The 21,434-nt window shown below is 45.4% G+C and overlaps 1 protein-coding gene across 1 annotated transcript in view; it reads left to right on the plus strand.

Annotated features, from left to right (window-relative positions):
* IMPG1 (interphotoreceptor matrix proteoglycan 1) overlaps nt 1-21,434 on the plus strand; it is a 119,150-nt gene that overhangs the window by 91,910 nt on the left and 5,806 nt on the right. Inside the window, exon 15 of the mRNA XM_059699709.1 lies at nt 19,086-19,284. Within this exon, the coding sequence (XP_059555692.1) occupies nt 19,086-19,284 (199 nt within the window). The remainder of the gene's footprint in view (nt 1-19,085; nt 19,285-21,434) is intronic.

The raw sequence follows: 21,434 nt of genomic DNA on the forward strand, positions 1-21,434 counted from the left end.
AGCCCTCTGGCTCCCCTAAGAAATCAAAGGCCTCCTAAAGGCTAATAAAATATTGCCTCTCCCCATAGAAACTTTCTCAGAACTAAGAAGGAGCCGGGGGTCCTTGCCAGCTAAGACCAGGAGACCAGTTTCTTCCGCCAATTGAAAATGGTAACAGGGACGTGTATAGGGAGAACTTGGAAAGCATAAGGGAGGTGAGGGCCCAGTCGCCCTCTTCCTGACTCCCTCCAGGAGCTAGTTTACTTACAGACCCATCCCAACAACATGAGATAGTAAATGTGGGGAGCCAAGTTGCAGCGGGGAGAATTCAGGTGCTACTGTGGGGACAGGCTTCTCAAAGTAGGCCCACCTAGTGGTGCCTTAGAAAGAGGCCAGGGATGTGGAAGGGACCCTGGTGATATTGAGAAAAAGCACAGAATGCCATTGCCTTGGAGGGCTCCTGAATGTGAATCCTGTGTGCTAATAGCAGCACTGAATTTTCACAACTGGAAAATGGAAATAGTAACAGGTGTGAGGATTAACTAAAATAATAGAGTCGTCCTTCCATATCTGCGAGGGGATTGGTTCCAGGACCCCCAAGGATTTCAAAATTTAAAGATGCTCAAGTCCCTTATATAAAACTAGGGGCCCAGTGCACGAATTCGTGCACCTTGAAAGGAACTGTGGGCCACGAGGATGCAGTAGGCACAGGGTCGGCTCTCAACCCACCCTCCATGCCCCTGCCCGGCCCCTCCCACCACAGCCCTGGTCCCCTGTCTGCCGCAGCCCCACTCCCACTGCTGCCGCTCCCACACGCTGATGGCACTGGCCCCGTTCACACCCGTTAAAGACACGAAGCTATTGGGGCCAGCGCCAGCAGCAGGTGCAAGTGGGGCCGGCAATGTCAGTGGGTGCGAGCAGCAGCTGCTGCCCTGATTGCTCCTCAGGAGCAGGGGAAGGTGGAGTAGCCCTCAGAGGCGATCAGGGCCGGCAGCCACTGCTCACACCCATTGATGGCACCAAGCGATCGGGACCGGCACCAGGCACTGGCAGCAGGTGAAAGCGGTAGCTCCGGTGCTGGCTGCGGGTGCAAGCTGGGCCAGCACTGGCAGTGAGTACGAGCAGCGGCTCTGGCCCCATGAGCGGGTGTGAGCTACAGCTGCCCGCCCCGATCTCCCCTCAGGAGCAGGGGGAGGTAGAGAAGCCCTGAGGAGCAATAGGGGCCAGTAGCCACCACTCACACCCACTGATGGTGCCAATCGATTGGGGCCAGCACCAGGCACTGGCAGCGGGTGTGAGCAGGGCCAGTGCAGGTAGCAGGTGCAAGTGGCAGGTGGGACCGCGGTGTGTGGGAGCAAAGAATTTTCAGTAACCACCAGAGGCTCTCCCCCATGACAGTGACTGGTGCCCCGCCTTGGTCAGGTGCCCCCCACTCACCTGCTCCACCATCCTGCTGCGGCCAATGCCCACCATATTCCACACACGCCCCCTAGTGGTCAGTGCATGGTATAGTGACTGGTTGTTCTGTTGTTCTGCTGTTCTATTTGCATATTAGCCTTTTATTATATAGGACTAGAGGCCCGGTGCAAGAAATTTGTGCACTCGGGTGGGGGGGTCCCTCAACCCGGCTTGTGCCCTCTCACAGTTCGGGAGCTGCCGGGAGCCGGTCCATCCTTGCTGTTTCAAGGGACCTGGCATATATGGCATACGGTTCTTAATATGTTTGCTCACCTTCTAGGCGCTGTGTTTTAACCAAGGTCACCTCTCCGAGAAAGGTTGAATCCCCAAGTAGGGATTTTCCCCTGAAGTTAGGGAGGGAATAAAACCTCAACTAAGTGCCAGGCGGGTAATTAATCACTTTAACTATGAACAATCATGCTTAAGCTACATAATCTTTACTCCCTGGAATGGAGATAAGAAACGCCCTAACCTTTGTAATAGAGATTAACAGGATTAAAATGAACTGGTATAAATACAGATGTAACAAGACAGAACTCAGAACACAGGGCTTGGAAGACAGGACCAAGAGAGACAGAGCCTAGGCACAGAACCTACACAGAACGTTCTCTAGAGACAGAAGAACTTCGCTGGAGAGAACATGGCAAAAGATCCTGGACAGAAACTGGCCTCAGAACCTAGAGACAGAACCTAGCGAGAGAACATGGCAAAAGATCCTGGACTGACCCTGACTACAGAAATTGGCAAGAGAACCTGACTAGAACCTGGTGACTGAACCTGGCTGGAGAACCTGGCTGGAGAACCTGGAGAACCTAGCAAGAGAACATGGCTCCAGAACCTGGCTGGAGATCCTAAGCAGAACCTTTCTGGAGATCCAGACCAGAACTTGGCTGGAGATCCGGGCTGGAGATCCTGGCTAGGCTGCTGATCAACTGAACGCTGTCTCCGTGTCCTTCCTTCTTCGCCGACTCCGTCCACACCTTTGGGGACCCCTGGACCCGCTGGGGTTGGACCCCGGCAGGGAGCCCTCGGGGGATGTCCGACTAACGTCTCAGGCCCACTCCTCCCAGGGAACAGGCCTAAGCTGGCAGTTGGACATCCTTAGCACTGCCGCGGAGGTAGGGGAGGCTCCCACCACTGCCACTGTGCTCACCAGCCATGAGCCCAGCTTCTGGCTGAGCGGTGCTCCCCCTGTGGGAGCACACTGACCACCAGGGGGCAGCTCCTGCATTGAGTGTCTCCTCCCTGGTGGTCAGTGAGCATCATAGTGACCAGTCGTTCTGCCATCGGGCTGAAATTGGCTTTCTGACATCCCCCAATGGGTCCCAGATTGTGAGAGAGTGCAGGCCAGGCTGAGGGACCCCACTGGTGCATGATTGGGGCTGGGGAGGGACCGCGGGAGGACTCCAGGGCATGACTGGCCCGTTTTGCTCAATCCTGATCATCCAGACCCCAGCAGCAAGTTAACCTAATGATCAGAGTATCTGCCCTCCTAGTGGTCGGTGCACATCATAGTGACTGGTTGACAGGTCGACTCTCTGTCCCCTGGTGGTCAGTGCATGTCATAGTGAGCAGTTGAGTAGCCTTAGCATATCATTAGCATATTACACTTTGATTGGTTGAATGGCCAACCTGATGACTGGACACTTAGCATATTAGGCTTTTATTATATAGGATGGCTGGCATAGTGTTTGCATATGACCTTGCACATCCTCCCATGTACTTTAAGCCATCCCTAAATTACTTATAATGCCCAATACAATGTAAATGCTATGTAAATAGTTGTTATATTGTATTATTTAGGGAATAATGACAAGATAAAAGTCTCTATATGTTCGGTATAGATGCAACCATTGAAGGCAACAACATAACTTTTTTTAAAAATATTTTCTATTCAAGGTTGGTGAATGCAGAACCCATAGATACAGAGGGGACTGTATTTACAACACTTAACATAACTCTCAACAATTGCAGTTGACTAATATAAATATTTAGTTATTGTGGCAACGTCATTATTAACTTGATTAATAATCTGTGACCTGCATAGGGTACCAGTGAGAACAATAACAAGTACCCTGACAAGGTATTTGTGTGGAGGTTGGAACTGAAATTATTTTCACTGATTTCTTATGAGAATTCATAAGAAATATATAGCTTTCCTCTAAGAAGCCAATGGCAGTAGAAATGAGATGGTGCTAACATCAGCTCGGATCCCTGCTGGAGCCAAATTTATGCTGATCTACCTAATAATGCCCCAGGCTGCCCAGTATACAGTGGGGTAACGACGTGCCCAATTTATCTTTTAGTAGGAGAACAATAGGGGAAAGCCAGAGTGTGCTGGACAACCTGAGCAATTACCTTGCTCTATTTTTTACCAAATACTTGGAGAGTGAGAAAATTTAAATGCTTAATACATTGCAAATTCATAGAATGAATGAATGGCTGGGAAAGTTCTGCCAAGAAATGACTGCAGTGAGCCAGTAGGACATGAATACTGCCTGAACCAAAGGGCTTGAGGACAGCAGAATTAGAAAATCAAATGTGGATTTTATAGAAGTTTAAAATAAACATCAATGGACTTTATTAACTCCTCTATATAAACCAAAATAGATAAATCCAATATCCAAAAGGCTTCCTATTTAGTGTGATAAGCCACTGTTGCCAATCTGCCCCAAAAGAGTTTCTTCCAATCCACTTCTGGACTTGGGGTACAGGATGTAAGGAGCAAGCAGGAGGGACAGGCGAGATTTAGAATGGGCTTCCCGACAGCTAGGGATCCTGGTTTAGTTATTTCAGCAAGGGCAAAGGGTAGATTCACTCACTTAGAACCAGCAAGCGCTTGATGATTCGGCCTTGACCATCTTCTACATGCTTAATACAAAACAATAAGCAGTCATCCACCATCATATAAGGTGGTAATGTCCGAAAGTCAGTCCCTGCCCAAAGAATCTTCCAATGTGGCCAAAGAGGGACACCTTAGAATGATGCTGGGATCAAAGCTATGCCTTGTTCATTCAGAAGGACTTTCTAACGAGCACTTTTCTGATAGGCTGCACTTGATTGCAAATTCCTGAGAGTCTGGGAATCACTCAGTGAGCCCGTAATGAAGAAAGCCCTGAGCTTTCCTTTAAATTCCATTCCATTGAGGCCTGGTGCCTGAGCAGAAAGAGAATGTAGTGGTTGAGATTAATACAGAGACTTCTAGTCCCTCTGGGCTGGTGTTGGTGGTGAGGGCTGAGCCTCCTGCCACAGCCACGAAGACAACCAGCACTGGTAAAGAAACCGTTATTCAACGGTACTTGTTAAAGACTGTCTTGGTAGGTGTAGGTTCCCTGCAATGGGATCTTGGGATGAGGGAGGGTGAATGGACTCAACTTTGAATACAGCAAGTTGGAATGGGGGTGGGGAGGTTGGCTAAACTGACCTAAAAGGATTCTGGAGGAAGGCAGGTCAGGGTGATCAGACATCACCTGGGGGATGTGGAGGATGAGGAACCTGCTGAGGTATTGAGGGTGATCAGATATGGAGGGTGGGGTAGGGGCATTCTAGCTAAACCAATTTAGCAGGACTTGCTAAAACTGAACAATGAAGAGACAACCATGGAAGACCAAACTCTGAGGCTGAGTGGGAAATTTCAGGGGGTCTGAGTAGACTTTGATCAAGTAGACAATCTTTGTCAACACCAGAGCTGAAGAGGAAGGCACCAGCCACCCAGGTATCAGTGGCAGTGGTACAAGCTACCATTGGGGGGCGGGGGTGCTGAGGAGAAGGAAGGTGGCCACCCAAGAGTGAGTCATGGTCAGGGACCTACTCAGATACAGACTCATAAACACCCCCCACCCTCATTTTCACATTATTCACAGCTCCTCCTCCCTGTTTATAGCCTGTTCCAAACCAGGCAAAGTCAAACCAAAATCCCAAAACACTCACAACCATTGCTTCTGAGCAGAGCTAATTAACTTCTCACTTCTATGAATCTGCAGAGCTTATAAAACTTCTTGAACCTGAAATTTAAAATGTCGTTCTAAAATAAACCTGTGAAGTGTTTCTAACATCAGTCTCCTGTCCAATTTTGGTTTGGGGAAATACACACAAAATTAGTTTTGATTATGGAAGAAATGGGTGTCTAGATTTTAAAACAAATTAAGAAAAAATATGCAGATAATTTTCAATAGCTTTTTTCCCCTTTTCTAAAAAAAAAAAAATCTAGAACATGACAGCTCTTTGGCTCCTAATTTTTCAGCACAACTGAGTGACCCGGATGTTCTCCTTCCAGGATATATTTGAGCCTAAGCTGTCATGGTGACTGACAATCGAGCTGATTAAAATGTCCTCCAAGTACAACCAACTTATCATGCTGCCTCTCAGGTTCCTGGACCCTGAATGAAGATAATTACTTCAGATTCCCAGAGAACAAGGACTCAAATTCTAGTTTACACAGCCCCCGACTCTCTCCCTGGCGTGGTCTTTTCAGCGGCTAAGACTTGGGTCGGCGCATGGCAGTGCCCATCCCCCAGCATGTAGTAACAGAACTCTGAGGGGCACTGATCATTGGAAACCCAGACAATACCAGAAGGTCATTTCAGCAAATACAAGAAACCTCCCTGATCCAGATTCTATCTTGCCAGCATTTCGCTTGAACTCACTGGCGTCAGTCCAATCTGTTGAGAAAACTCTCCTTGAAAGAGAATTGAGAGGGGAAATCTTTAGAGAAAAGGAGCAGCTGCTGTGTCGGGATTGAATACCTAGCTTTATCTATGGGAGAGGATCTAATCTCGAGAATCTATCCTTGGAAAAGGGAATGGCATCCTATAATTTTAACCCTTTCCCAATCAGGATGGCCAAATACAGCAACACTGAGTTCCTGGGTGGCTTACTCCTTGACCTTTTTCTTATCACCTTTTTGGAAGAAAACAGAGATCAGCCCTAAAACCATACAATCCTGGAGGCTCTCCCACCTCATGTCCACTGTCCCCCTAGCCTGGGAGCTGCTGTCCCTAACTACCCTTTTGTCCCTAACAACGCTTGTCAAAGAATAACCCTCAAAATATGAAAATCATGAGTTTCATACTGATAGTGAGCATATGTTAAAGTTTGTTTAACTAACTGATAAGGGAATTATTAAGTTGACAAATCTGATTTAAAGTTGACAAATCTGATTTAAAGGGTATATGGAAACAGAAAAAAAATTTTTAATGCTTTCATTAATTTTTGTTGAGGTTTTTTTGTTGTTTGTTTGTTTGTTTGTTGTTTGTTTGTTTGTTTTAGAGAGGAAGGAAGAGTGAGAGAGAGATAGAAACATCATTGAGAAACATCCATTGGCTGCCTCCTGCATGCCCTACTGGGGAGAGAGCCAGCAACTCAGGAATGTGCCCTGACCAGGGATAGAAGGGGTGAGCTCTTGGTGCATGCATGGGTCAATGCTCAAACACTGAGCCACACCAGCCAGGTGAAACAGGAATTTTATATAGCTAGAGAACAAAGGAGAATTATGAAATATGATTGTTAAGCTGAATACAAAACAGAAAATACAATCATTGTATGTTATCTGTTTTCTATAACTTCTAACTTTTTAGAGTTGTAAAATGCCATAATCAATAGTAAATGATAGGTCAAACAAAGTTATTGCCTCCTAGGGTAGGGCTTAGCCGAGTATTTCTTAAAGAACTGGATAGCAAATATTTTAGGCAAAATTGGGGATATTATGAAGTGGTAAACACTGAGAAACCTGAAAACCATACTGAGCTGTGGGCTGTGAAAGAGCAGACAGCTGGCTGGGCTGCCCATAGGTGATCCCTGTTCACTAAGGGGACTGCTATTGCTCTAGCGTGACATTGAAGATCATATGGTCAGTTTTCTCCTTCATTTCCAAATGCTGGATGATTTTTCTTAAACCATCAAAGATTTCTCAGCCTCTTAGTCCCTCTGGCCCTTGTCTTTGCTGTTATTGAAAAGTTAGACAAGTAATTAATAATGCAACCGTAATTTGGATGTCTGTTCATTCAGACAGTCAGTAAGCACTTAGGGATCACCTGCCAACAGTCAGGCACTATTATAGCCACCAGGACCCAAAGGTAAATGGAACGAAATGTCTACCAAGAGAAAAATGCACATACACAAAAAGCCATAATACAGTCTGCTAAATACTATACCCAGGATATGAACGGAAAGGTTATGAAGCACAGAGGAGAGAGCAATTAATTCTACAGAGGCAAGGGGATGCCGTGGCAGGCTTCCTAGACAGATGGCAATATGGAGTAATGATACCTGGGTTTATGATGACGGGGCCCAGGCAGAGAAGGGTGGGGGGAAGATGCAGACATTTCTGGGAGAGATAGCTTCAGTTATTCCACTGTGATGGCAGCTTTGGATACACAGCAGGGAGGCATATGGGAGCTCAGCCTAGAAGGAAGGAAGAAGCATGCTAAACCAGCTCATTTAAAGCCAGGTTGTGATGCCCGGCCAGTGTGGCTCGGTGGTTAAGCGTCAACCTATAAACCAGAAGGTCATGGTTTGATTCCAAGTCAGGGCACATGCCTGGGTTGCAGGCTCAATCCCCAGTAGGGGGCATGCAGGAGGCAACCGAAGAATGATTCTATCTCATCATTGATGTTTCTCTCTCTCCCTTCCTTTCTGAAATCAATAAAAATGGTGGTTTGTTTTTTTAATAAAAATAAAGCCAGGTTGCCTAAGAGCTCCTGCTCAGTCTATTTGCATCCACTTAGGTGTGCTATTTTCCCTTTAAAGTTGAACTTTAATAAAATTTTGTAAAACTCAAAAAGTCTTCAAACTTAATACTAAACAGTCCTTAAATTATTCTCAAGATTATAAAATAAAAACATATAGTTGTTTATCATTCATAAAATACTGCACATTTGGAAGATACTTAGAAAAAATATATAACTAATAACAAAGGGAACATAGATAAATTCCTTTTTTTAAATGTTTCAATGCAAAAAAATTAAGCAAAAATGATTACACTATCTTAAGGACATAAAAATACTCCAAAAATTGTTTCTTTTTTTCTTTTCTTTTTTTCTTTTTTTTTTTTTTTTGGTAGAGGGGAGGTGGACCAGTTTTAAGAAAATGGACATTAGATCAGCTGACCTCTGGTCTATAAAGTAGGTGTCTAGAGGCCAGAAACAAGACCAGGACTGAAAATATACATTTGGGAAAGTATACATTTTAACTACACAACTTGAAAACAGAGAACAGGTGAAAAATGGCCCAGGGCAATGTGTAGAGCAGGAGGCAAAGAGAACTGGGAATGGAACTCTGAGACTGCCCCACACTTAGTGGGGAAACAGGGTTGTGGGGGTTGAAGAGAGCAGGAGAAGGTGCTGCAGAAGGACACGTCAGCAATCTCTGCCGCTGTGAGTGAGCGTGGATGGAGGTCAAGTTGACAGCTCGGAGGTCATTGGAATACTTTGCAGAAGAAACCCGGTGGAGCGGCAAGGGCCGGCTTTCCGTGAGGTTGGGGTGAGATGGAAAATGAGAAAGTCAGCCTGCCCTGCCCACCTCCTGTCTTGCAGCTGGGAGCAGGGCTCCCACCCTCCCGCCGCGACTGGGAGGCGGGGCCGCTATTTTCTCTGATGGTTACCTCTCAAAAGAATGGCGCCCAGGTGCTGGAGAGAGACGGCCCTGGCTAATACTGTCAGGAAGCTTAAAAGAGATGAAAGGGGCAGAGAATAAATGGGCAATTACAGGGTTTCTAAACTAACTACCTGCTGTAAGAAAAGGGAGTCCAGGGCCCGGAGTCCGAAGAAGCCTGTGTAAGCTCAGTCAGGCTGCGGGGAATGCCTGACAGTCTTGGTCAGAAGGATTAGCATGTCTTTTCGACGCCCCAATTTTGTTACATTCACAGGCAATGCCAGGACAGACCCATTGTTCAGTTCCACTTACAAATTTGAAATAAAACCCAATCCAGTGTTTCTCATTTCTTTTCTTCTGGCCTAAGGTCAGGGTGGAAGAGGGGTTTGTGGTAGTCATACGGGGAGGAGGGGATAGTCTTCCATGACTAGTTCTGGAATAAAAAGAAGAGAGATTTTGAAAACTCTCCTGAGATTTCTAGGCGAGTGTCATTCCACATGCAGAGCAGCATCTGAATTCCCAGCTGCGCGCCCTCTCAATGAGGGTCGGCCATCAGTTCAGCCGAATGACATCTGCAGAGATGCCGGCATGTGGGACGGGACACACTGTTATTCCTGCGTGTGGCTTGCTGTTCACCTTTTGAAAACTCCCTGAATGAATAAATCTGTGATATAAAAGTATAAACCAATGTTAGAACTATCTGTGATTTATCAACTGAAAGCCCAAATAAATCACGGCTTGTTCAGTATTCTGCCAGCATCCCTGGCAACTAGAGCCATCGTCCCTTGAGGCTGCTAGGAAAATTCTTCAGAAGCATGTAGGGCTTTCATTCCAGTTAGCTGTGCAGGTTGAAGATTTCAAATATGCAAAACTACTTATTCTAGCTGATTCTCTCCTTGAATTCCTAAGAAGCCTCCTCAAAAATGGGCAGACTACAAAGCTGGCGAGTAGTAAACACTGAAATTCATTACAGTCGGCATCTAGGATGCTTCCAGCCAGAATGTGGATAAACAATCATTTTCTCTGGAAAGTTGCATAATTTATAAGATTCCCGTTTGGTCACCAGCTCTGAAAAGGTGATAGATGTCACTCAATACAATAATGACAACAAAAACAGTAATAGCTTCTATTGACACTATTTTTAATCTTAATAACTGCGTACAGTAGGGACTATCAGTCCCGCCCATAGCACAGCTGGGAAAGCTGGGACTCCGAGAAGGGTGAGCGCCTTCCCTCTGACAGGTCACAAGGTCAGCACGCGCTACAGCTGGGCCTCGGCAGCAGTGTCCTGTGCTCCCTTCCGCGCTATCTACGGCCTGTTCCTAAAAAGGAGTCTTATCCACCCTCCGGCTGGGTAGACAGAGGCTGTTTAATCTATTTAGAAAAAGTGACACCACCTTTCAGTTTAACTCATCCTCCATGAATTGTTACTTTCTACATTTCACCGAGTGAAATTTCCTATAAAACTTTGTCATATTCTTAAAATGCCAAATAAACAAACAAATTAAAAACAAACAAGAAACCAACTTCACTCTCAGAGACAATAGTCCCAGACTTCCAGATGTCCCCTTTATAAGTACAATTCCACAAATCCGTATTCATCTCCAGTCACATGTGTGGTGCTCTCATTGAATAATTATTCTCCCTTGAATCCTACCCTTCAGCAATAAGCCAAAAGCAAAACATTTTTGGCCAATCATAAAATAACATAAAATAATGAAACAATAACTTCAATGCAGATTTTTTTAAGTGGTTTTAATCATTGCATTCATTGCATCAGCAATTCTGGAGGGACTGCCAGCATGACAGCTAACGCTCTTGCTGTCTTTGTTCAGGCACAACACCTAGAACTGGAGGGATATTAGTGATCACCTGGCTAAAATGCCCCATTTTATAGAAGGGACTAATGAGACCTAAAGATGCTAACCTACACCCCCACGGCCACCGACCCTTCCCACCCAGGGTGCTTTCCTCCAGGCTTCAGCGCTGACAGCAAGGATGAGCCGGTTCACTCCCTCTGCAGGTGCAGTCAAATCCCAGAATGTTCTCAGGACTGGAGAAAGTAAGCCCCATGGGCCTCTGTGCAGGGTGAGTCCCTGCCTGATGTCTCAGGTGAGCCTTCAGGAGGGGCCGCATTGATTCCATCACTCAGCAGCTCGCCAGCGATGTGTTGACCACGGCTGGGCTCCAGGCCCTTTGCCTTCAATGATATTGGTTAATTAAAATATTAAAAATTATATCTTATGACTGTGCTGGTATAGAGAAGAATATAATCCAGTTTGGATTATATTAAAATTTTTATTTTAAAGAATTTAAAGCATGTTGGTGAGCCCCTAAACCTATGGTGGGCTAAGGCTGTGAGGCCTGCGCCCGCAGATTAGCATTGATGGGGAATGTGTAGGGTTGTCATTCTCTGATGGCCCAGGCCAAGGAATGACCCCTCCGCTCCTCCCCACCAACGAAACCGCCACCGGGACAAGCCTTGGTTCTAAGCGCGGGGGTGGGGAGGCAGGGCCGGCCGCACCGCAGCTGCCCCGCGGCGGGCAGAAGCGCCCTCGTGGCCGGGTTTGTCCTGGCACTGACTCGCAGGAAGTCTGTTCGCTCCATTCTGGAGCGGTGCTTGGTGTCTCCGGGCACCACGGGCAGCGCTTTCGCCTGCCTCGGAACTCCAGAGCCCTAACTCGGCCTTTTTGAAATGGGAAAAGGTGATCCAGGAATTCCCAGCACATTTCCCCCACCAGCCAGACCTGCCCCTGTAATCGCGCGGTAATAATGCCTCCATCAGCGGTCCCGGGAGCTGCCTCCGCGCCAAGTCCTTCCAGACCTCACCCCCCTTCACCAATGCGCACCGCACAGTGGCTTTTAAGGAGACAGAAATCGGACTCTTAAAATTTCATCCCCTGAATCTATTCCTACTTCTTTTGCTATTGGGCGCCACCTAGTGAACACTAGGTTTCCTTACATCGGAATGAAATAAGTCCACAAAGACCCAGTAAGGCCGGCAGCCCATAGTGACTCCAGGGGAAGCCTGAGTCACAGGCAAGCTGGGCTGAAACCTGCCCTGGGACGGACCGGCCAACAGAGATGCTTCACTTCCTGGCAAACTCTAAGTGCTGAGAAGGAGATGATGAAAGGACAGAGAATGACAACGTAATGGCAAAGGAGGATAAAGGGCAGGAAAGCAATCCATACACAAACTCAAGGTGTAGAGCAAGGGAAGGGGAGGGGGTAATGAACTGAAGTTGGTGAAATGCAGACTTGAGACCCTTGGAGGCCGATTTTCAGGCCTGAGAAGCATGAGAGCACTTGGAACCGCAAGCAGGAGACTGGAAAGACCGTCAGGGACCTATGACCTCCCTGGACTGTGAACTTCTTGATGGCCAGGACTATCGTCTTGTAAACTGTAACTGTAAAATGCCTTGAAGTGTTCCCTGTAGGCAGGGACATTCACTTGAATGCTTTTTTATCACGTGATGGAGAGCTGAGGGACATACATCCTCCCTCCGTCAGCCAAGTGGAAATGCTCTTAAGGACCTGTGAAATGCAGACGGAAGACAGTATAAAAGCAAATGCGAGGGAGAAACTGATACAGAAAATGTGCTTACACTGGAAATCTCAGAGCAATGCAATATTTCCAAGCCCCACATGCAACGCTCTCGTTTCCAGCCATCTGCATTGATGTCACAAAGGAACAACAGAAACAAATGTGGAGCCGCTGTGGTGTCAGACTGTGCTTTCTACAAGGAAACAAGAAACGTTCTGCCTCAGGAAGGAGAGGTGGCAGACAATGGTTCCCAGCTGCTGTTTAGTTGGGAGAGCCTTCATTTCAAAGGGAGCATTTGTGGAAGTCTGATATGAAAACGAATGAGGGTGGAGGTGCTGGCAGTGGCTGGGCAGGCTTCACTGTCCCTGGCCTCCTTTTAGCCCTTGGAGGCCTGAATTGCCTCCTGAAAACCCCATATTTGGTCCCAGATCTCCTTTTAGCCCTTGGAGGCCTGAATTGCCTCCTGAAAACCCCATATTTAAAAGCCACTAGAACGATGTCAAAGCCAAACACTGTAAACAGACATGCAGATGATAATCTTGAGTTACACTTTCTAGTTACAATGGGCTTTAATTTTCAGTGATATCAACTTTGAAGGGTTGTTGGGAATATCCATGAAGACTTGTTTAAAGTGTTCAGCACAAAACTAAGTCATAGTTAAGAATTGCAAAATAACCATTGAAATTAATATTGGTTAAACTTCTATAATGTTGCAGGTTGCTTTTACTGATGTCAAATTGGTCATTCATTTTATACATAAAATACACAGGTGATTGCAAATGATATTAGTTTAAATAAGCATTTAAATATGTTTCCAAAGTTGTGGGGCGCGGCTACAGTGTTTTGGCCAGGTTCAAGCCTCGGAATAATGAAAGGACAGGGACCTCTCATGGCCACGTGCAAGTCCCAGCTGGAGGGCAGGGCCCTCCCAGCACAATTATAGCCAACAGCTGTGGTTGTAAGCTTGAACCTATGGTCTGAACACGTGGCCCCACGTGCCTTGTGATAGAGTTCGGGTGCGTGTAGTTGAGGGGGGGTGAAACTCACGAGAATGCTGTAAACAACTTGATCACACCCCTACTTTGCCTCGTGGCATCTGCTATACAATAAAGACAGGGCTTGTGGGCGCTGGCGCTGCCTCCTCATCAGGGAACAGCGTCCCACCGAGACCCAGCTTTCATTCTCTTGTCTGTCTTTTCTCAATCCTTTTACCCCCCCCCCCCCCCCCACTCAGGATCACCTTTGGCCGTAACACAACGTAATTACTATGATTAGACTGAAAATATTTCCCCTCGAAATTATGTGTTTAAAATATTTATTTATTTATTTATTTGATGTTAGCTTTGTTTTTACAAATATCCTTCTAAGTTCAGTGTAAATCTATCATATTTGGAGTTTATGCTGCATAAATCTTTTCCCAGTTAAAAAATCTATACCAATAAAAGAGTAATATGCTATTTAGAGCAGACGTCTTCCCGATGTTCTTCCTGACAAAGCCGTAGCGGATGCCCGAGGCTCAGGCAGGCCGCGGATGGCAGCTGCCATTACAAGGGCCAGCCCGAGGCTCAGGCAGCCACAGCGGCCGGCAGTGGCAGCAGCAGAGGTGTGATGGGGGCATCACCTTCCCCTGATCGGGTGGTTGCCTCCTGCAGAGGGAGGCCAGACTGCGGCTTAGGTCCGCTTCCCAGTGGGGAGTGGGCCTAAGCCATCAGTTGGACATCCCCTGAGGGCTCCTGGACTGTGAGAGGGGTCAGGCCAGGTTGAGGGACACCCCACCCCCAGTACACGAATTTTTGTGCACCGGGCCTCTAGTAATAATAATAAAAAATAAAGTGTCCAGCACAGTACCAAACACAGAATGACCTTCAATAAATGTGAACTCCTTGTTCATACAATAGTCCCTCCTTATCCAGTTTCTCTAAGTGCTGGAGTCAACTGCAGTCTGAAAATATGAAGTAGAAATTTTCAGAAATAAAATATTCATAAGTTTTAAATTTCACACCTTTCTGAGTAGCATGATGAGATCTCAAGCTGTCCATGAATCATCCCTTTGTCCAGTGTATCCCCACCCTTTAGTCACTTAGTAGTTGTCTTGATTATCATATTGGTTATCAGAGAGAGACCACATTCACATAACTTTAAGTATGTTGTTATAATTACTCTCTTTTATTGTTAGTTATTGTTGTTAATCTCTTCCTGTGCCAAATTTACAAATTAAACTTTATCATAGGTATGTATAGGGGAAAACATAGAATATATGGGTTTCAGTATTATCTCTGGTTTCAGGCATCCACTGGGTGTGTTTTTAGGCTATGCTGTGGTCCACCAATTCCCCCTTGGGGTCCTTTCCTTTCCTGTTACATAAATAATTGTCACTGTGCTCCTGGTGAAGCTCCTGGTGAAGTTCAGGACCATAATCCCTGGGGCACAAGGCCTGACATAGATGACATTAATGCTCTGATTGCAGCCAGAATTCACATGGGAAGCTAAAGACAAAGCCAGAAAAAAGTCTAGATGCAGGATGGACCTGGACCTTTCCCATCACTTGCAAATGAGCAGCTACTGACACCACTGGACTCTCTCAGGCCAAATGCCCTGGGCTGTCTCTACAGAGAGATTGTCAAACTTGATCTGCAGAAAAGCTACCCAGTTGGGTTAAGGACAGAAAAATAAGTGACTTTGTCAGCAAGCAATGGTAGTAAGCCCAGACGGTGCCCCTAACCATACTAGGTGTTTGGTGGGTATGGTACAGGCTCATAGAGAAATATTTGCATAGAGCCCACCAAAAAAAAAAATAATAATCTATTAGAAGGGGTTTTAAGCAAATCCAGGAAGCCAAGGCAATTATAGACTAGTCCATACAATAATCATGAGGATTTCACCTCCTCAAATCCATACACAACTTGATTATACTTGAAAATATTTTTCTAGAAAATGGTATCTAATTGTTCTCATAGACTGTTGATCTCATATCTCCTTGTCCTTTCTCTTTCCAAGACATAGACCATGTTCAGAACAGCGCATTTTAGGTTGTTGCTACATAATGCTTACATTGTCAATACTGGCCAAATCCAGAGCAAAGAGAGGGAGTGTAGACTAGTTTTTTTAATGTAAATTCCTGGGGATGTGTTAAGGAAGAGGCAACTAGTGGTATGGCCTACACATGAATGTGTCCATCCTTCCAAGAAGAAATATCTTTGGGATCCGACAAACTGGGAAAGCTTTCTTAAGAAATTTCTACCGGTTAAACTTTGATTCATTGTAAAATCACTCTCTTCTCTTTCATGGTGCTTCCTCCCCAGAATCAGATCACATCCAGGTCTTAGTCTTTGCCTAAAGCCCAAAGTTAGAGGTATCCCTCCAAGAAGACATGTGCATTAAAAGGATCGTTAACATACCCGGGGAAAATATGTTTAAAGCATGAAAGTGGAAGCAGGATGATTTGCTTCGCAAATTGTTATAAATGGTCTCTTCTGTTACGATTCCAATTGATTGCAATTAGCTTTTTAGGCTATGCTGTGGTCTACCAGCTCCTCCTTAGGGCGCTTTCCTTCCCAGAAACGCCTCACACAGTCCGCACGGGGATGGGGCAGACGTCGAGGGACTGAGCACCAACAGGCATGATCTTGGCAACATTCAGCTTCCCTGAGCTTCAGCTTCCTCGTCTGCAAAGTGAGCAGGTCTCTGAAACAGCTTCTCGCCCTAAAATTTTATCTAAAATGTAAAATCTGCCAAAACCGGTTTGGCTCAGTGGATAAAGCGTCGGCCTGAGGACTGAAGGGTCCCAGGTTCGATTCCGGTCAAGGGCATGTACCTTGGTTGCGGGCGCAGCCCCAGTGGGAGATGTGCAGGAGGTGGCTGATTGATGTTTCTCTCTCATCGATGTTTCTAACTATCTCTCTCCCTTCCTCTCTGTAAAAAAATCAATAAAATATATTAAAAAAATAAAATAAAATGTAAAATCTTGCACATGGATAAAATAAAAATCGAAAGCAATTCGTCCGTTTGAAATTCCCAGTGCTGAAGATGTTGAAGGGCCAAACGGATATTTGTTGAATAAATGAATCTTCTCTTAATTCCCAGGAAGAGTGCACCCCAAACAAAACCTCAGCGGTGTGATTTTAAGCCCCCTACTTCTTGTCTGTAGACGGGTCCTGAATAAATAGCCTGGGAAAAGCAAGTGATTGATAAACCATACCTGACTCCAGCCCCCAGATTTGGATAGTCATTTCTTCAGCCTTACCTTATGGTGTTTAGTTGAGCTTACTGCTGCCTAGAGCATGCCTGGCTGGGCTGAAGGAAATCATGATGAAACAGAAACCTTTTTCAAACAGGAAACTCATTTGGTTATCCTACATTTCCTGAGTCCTTAGCAGGGCAGAATCCGCGCATTCCGTCAGCTTTCCACACAAGTAAACTGTATTTCCCCTCTGCAGGGAGCAGAACAGAGCTCTGATTGTTCCCTCCTGGCTTCTGTTTTCAAGACAAAAGTCTTGAGGGTAAAGTCGCTGGCAGCTGTTATTGATTAAACCAGGCCCTGCGCGTGAATCATCTGGGTTATCAGGATAAATTTGAGTTATTTTCCGAACAGTGATAAGGATCCCATAACATGGCCAGCTGTGAGGCAGAGAAAACCAGTTCACTTTAGCCAGGCCTGGTTGTCCATACAGGTCCCTGGACCTGCAGAGAAATACAGCTTCACATAGACTTTTAACAGATCTACCTGCTGGGAAACCCAAAACTGTGTTCTCCAGGGCCTGCTCCTGCCTCAGCTTTAGGGTGGCCTCACTTATCTCTCTTCCTCTTCCTTCGTCCACCACAAGGAGGGGCTGGACCAGGACAGTGAACAAAGAGGGTCTTTGAAATTCTCACTCCACAAGGTGTCCCCCAACAACCCACTTAAAGAGCTTCTGAGGTCAGTCCATTTGGCAAAGCCTCTATGTTCTCTGATCGAAGATTCACAATAGATATTCGCTTATTTATGACCACCAGGGATTTAAAAGCAAAAAGAGAAGGGGGTGAGGTTGGAGGGAGAGAAAGGGTAAAAGAGAACAGAGGAAAGGGAGAGAAACCTGTTGTATTTATTTCACCCTGCATTTAAAAACAAACAAACAAAAAACACCATTTAGCTACCAAACCTCTTTTTAGTATAAAACTTATTAAGTCCTGCTGAATTTGAGTTCTGAAAATGTTCCCACATGGGAACTACTAGACCAGATGATCACTGAAATGCTCCTAATTTTGAAAATTCTAAGTTCTGTTTACAGATCTTCTAAAGCACAATCCTGGTCATACTCTTCCCTCGCCCAAAATCCACTGTGGCTCCCACCTGCCTAGAAAGTCCTCATTCCTACGCACAGCATTCAACACCTCCCAGAGTTTGGCTCTACCTTTCCCAGTCGTAGTTCCCTTCCTTCCGTCCATGTGTCTGCTTTTTCCTCACTGGGCTTCCCCTGCTCCATCCTTACATCTGCTGCTCTCTCGCCTCTGTGCCTCTGCTCATGCCGCTGGTCCAATTAGGATGCTTTTGTGGCCTTTGCACATACAGATGCAACCCACCTTACTCAGCTCAAACCATCCCCTCCCACGGTGATCTCCTCTCTAACATAATGGGAGCTCACATGTAGGGCTCTTGTGCTAGACAAGGTACTGGGCTTCTTGTATATAAGCACTCTGTGCCTTCCCCTAAGCTTCTTTCAAGAACAACTTTATACACAGCTACCAGTCCCCTAGTTCCTTCCTGGCAGGTAATGTGTTTATTAAAAGAATAATCTGAAGGATAAATGGCTGGTGTAACAGGAAACCCTCTAGGGTAGAAAGAACAATGGTCTCAGGCCCCGAGCCCCAGTGTGGTTCTGCCGTCCGCCCACCGATTGCTTCTCTGACTGAGGGCTCAGTGTGCCAGCTCATACAGACAGAGAGGCTGCCGGAGCCACGGGCCTTCCAGGACTAAATACCGTGAGATTCTCTCAATTTATAATCCACGTTACAAACAATCTGAGACAACCCTACAGAATTAAGAATAGGGCGAAAGAGAGCAATTAATGACAAAAGAGAACAGACTAGAAGTCTATTTGAATTTTAATAGAGGAAAAACAATTAATCTAAAAGAATGAATCTCTGGCATTAGGGGTTTAGGGATCAGTAAGGGACTAAGAGAAAGATATTTTTTAAATTAGAAAATTATCCTGAGTTCTCCAAAATGTCCTCATGAATGGCTACTACTTTATAAGGAACACCTGATCTTAAATGTATACATTTACACATCTCTGCAGAAAATACTTACCTGAAAAAATTACTAGCAAATCAAAACTCAAATTTCTATGCAGTGGTTGTCAAAATGTGCTCCAAACCAGATGTCAGTACCGCTGGGGCCTCCTTCAAACACATCAGAAACTCGGGGGCGGGGCTGGAATCTGCGTATTAACAAGGCCTCCAGGCCATGCTGATGCACAAGGTTTGTGTGTAATTCGGGCCTCCACGCTTTCACTAATATCTGCCCCATCTCTTACAGCTGCCCAAGCAGATCCCTGCAAACCCCTGGCCTGTGGCGAATTTGCCCAGTGTGTACAGAACGAGTGGACCGAGGAAGCAGAGTGTCGCTGCCGACCTGGGTACGAGAGCCAGGGGGCCCCGGACCACCAGGGGGGCCTGGGCCGCTGTGCCCCCCAAGAGGAATGGGAGGTCATCCAGGGAAAGGGCGCTCCGTGCAGGTGGGTCGAGCACACCAACTTTATAGACCCAGGAATTTGTTATCTGTAATTCTGAGAAACCTGGCATTAGAATGAATGCATATGGTCCTTTAAACCCACAGTTCTCAAACTTCAGCGAGCGTGAGAATCTCCTGGAGGGCGACTTGCCCAAGCCCACATGGCTGGGTGCTGCCCGGCCCTGTCCCTGGCTCGGTAGGTCTGGGTAGGGCACCAGTAAGGCTGACACTTCTGGTCCAAAAGTCACACTTGGAGACCTCTGCTCAAGCTTTCCTACAGTATTTCATTAAGACCAATAAGGAAGAAAAAAGAACCTGTGTTAGCTTTAAGAGAGAAAACCACATGGTCCATACCTTAATTGGTGTGTGTGTGTGTGTGTGTGTGTGTGTGTGTGTGTGTAATACTTGTCTTTTCCCCTCTTTGCAAACACAATAGCTTTCATTATAAGAAAAATGGAAAATATAGAAAAATGATAAAAGTCATATTAACTGCTCTTTTCTTTTGATGCACATGTGTATGTAGGACATCTACATAGAATTTTCTAAAGCAAAATGAAGTCAGCCTGGCTTCTTGTTTTACAGTCAGCTTTTTAACATAGAACATTCATTCCTCCACGTCACTAAATATTTTCTGTAGCGTCATTTTCAATGCTTACAGGGTAGTCCAGCCTATGGATGTGCTATGGTATGTTTAATTCTTCATTTCTGACAGAAAGGCTAAACGAAGCTCTTTAGACGGAGGAAAAGAAGGTGCGCTACCACGGAACCAGACTTTAGGGCGGAGGTGGCTGGTGACCAACCAGGGGACACAAATGTCCCTCATCCTCCTCCAAGTCCCCTGACCCCGATAAGGTCCGCACTGCGGACTCTGCCCTCCCAAGGCTCCCGTGTGAGCCGGCCCGCCTTCCCCACCGTGAGCTTCCAAGCACACACACGCCCACATGTCCTCGCTGGTAATCACCAGGCTATGTCTTTATCCGACTATCCCGGTTTTTCTACTGCTCTCTTACTCATTCTAGTGACCACAGTCCCTAATTTCCAACCCAGGGGACGCGCGGCAATCTGCTTCCACACTCGAGCAACAAGAAAGGAGATTTAGCTTTTTTCTTGATGAAACATACCTTGTTCCTTTAACTTATTCACACTTTAAAGACAACTATACAATAGCGGTTAAGAAGCAATATTCTGGAGTCAAAGTGCAATTAAAATTTTGGCTTAGCAGTTTACTAATAAAGTAATTAGTAAACTTGGAGAAATTACTTAACTTCTCTAAACCTCAACTTCCTCATTGGATAAGGGTTACTGCAAGGGATACGTGAAATTATGTTTATGAAACATCTTCACAAAGCACATAAAGCACAGTGTCCCTTGAGGCACGTGAGGATTATGATGATGCTATCAGTTTTCTCCTAAATTAATACCAATTAAAAGCCCAACTGGATTCTTTATGGAATTTCACATTCTGGTTCTAAAGTTTCTCTGCAAATGAAAATGTCCAGGAGAAAATCTTAAAGTACAATGATGGGGAGGCCTCTCTGTAAGATAGTAACTCATGAAATAATATTTAGAACACTGAGGGAGATGCAGAGATAGACAACAGGTTAATAGGACAAATACAAGACCTAAATAAGTCCTTACATATTAAGGAATTTATTTAACAAGCACTTCAAATCAGTAGGGAAAGTATGGGCTGGTCGATAATGGTTAAAGCACAATTGGCCTTCCATTTAGAAAAAAATAAAATTAGTTTCTTACTACACACAAATCAATTCTATATCGAAGATTCAAACCTAAAATCAAAACTATGAAAGTATGAGAAAAAATATTTAAAATATTTTTTCTATAGTCTTAGGCTAAAAAGCCTTCCCTAGTTAAGACACCAATCCCAGAAGACATTAAGAAGAGGGCTTCCATAGAGAAAAAAACACCGTAAATAAAGTTAATATATACACAACAAGAGAAACGCATTTGTAACCTATCTTCTATCGTAAAGGCTGAACATATATAATAATGAGTTTCTATGTGTCAATTAGGCAAACTTCATATTACTAAAATGAGCAAATAAACACAGAGAAGAGATCCGAATGACCAACAAAACAGGAAAAGTTGCTCAATCTCACTATGATCAGGGAAATCCAGAAACAATGAGGCAGT

This window comes from Myotis daubentonii, chromosome 6 (assembly GCF_963259705.1).
Source record: "Myotis daubentonii chromosome 6, mMyoDau2.1, whole genome shotgun sequence".
Lineage (NCBI taxonomy): Eukaryota > Metazoa > Chordata > Mammalia > Chiroptera > Vespertilionidae > Myotis > Myotis daubentonii.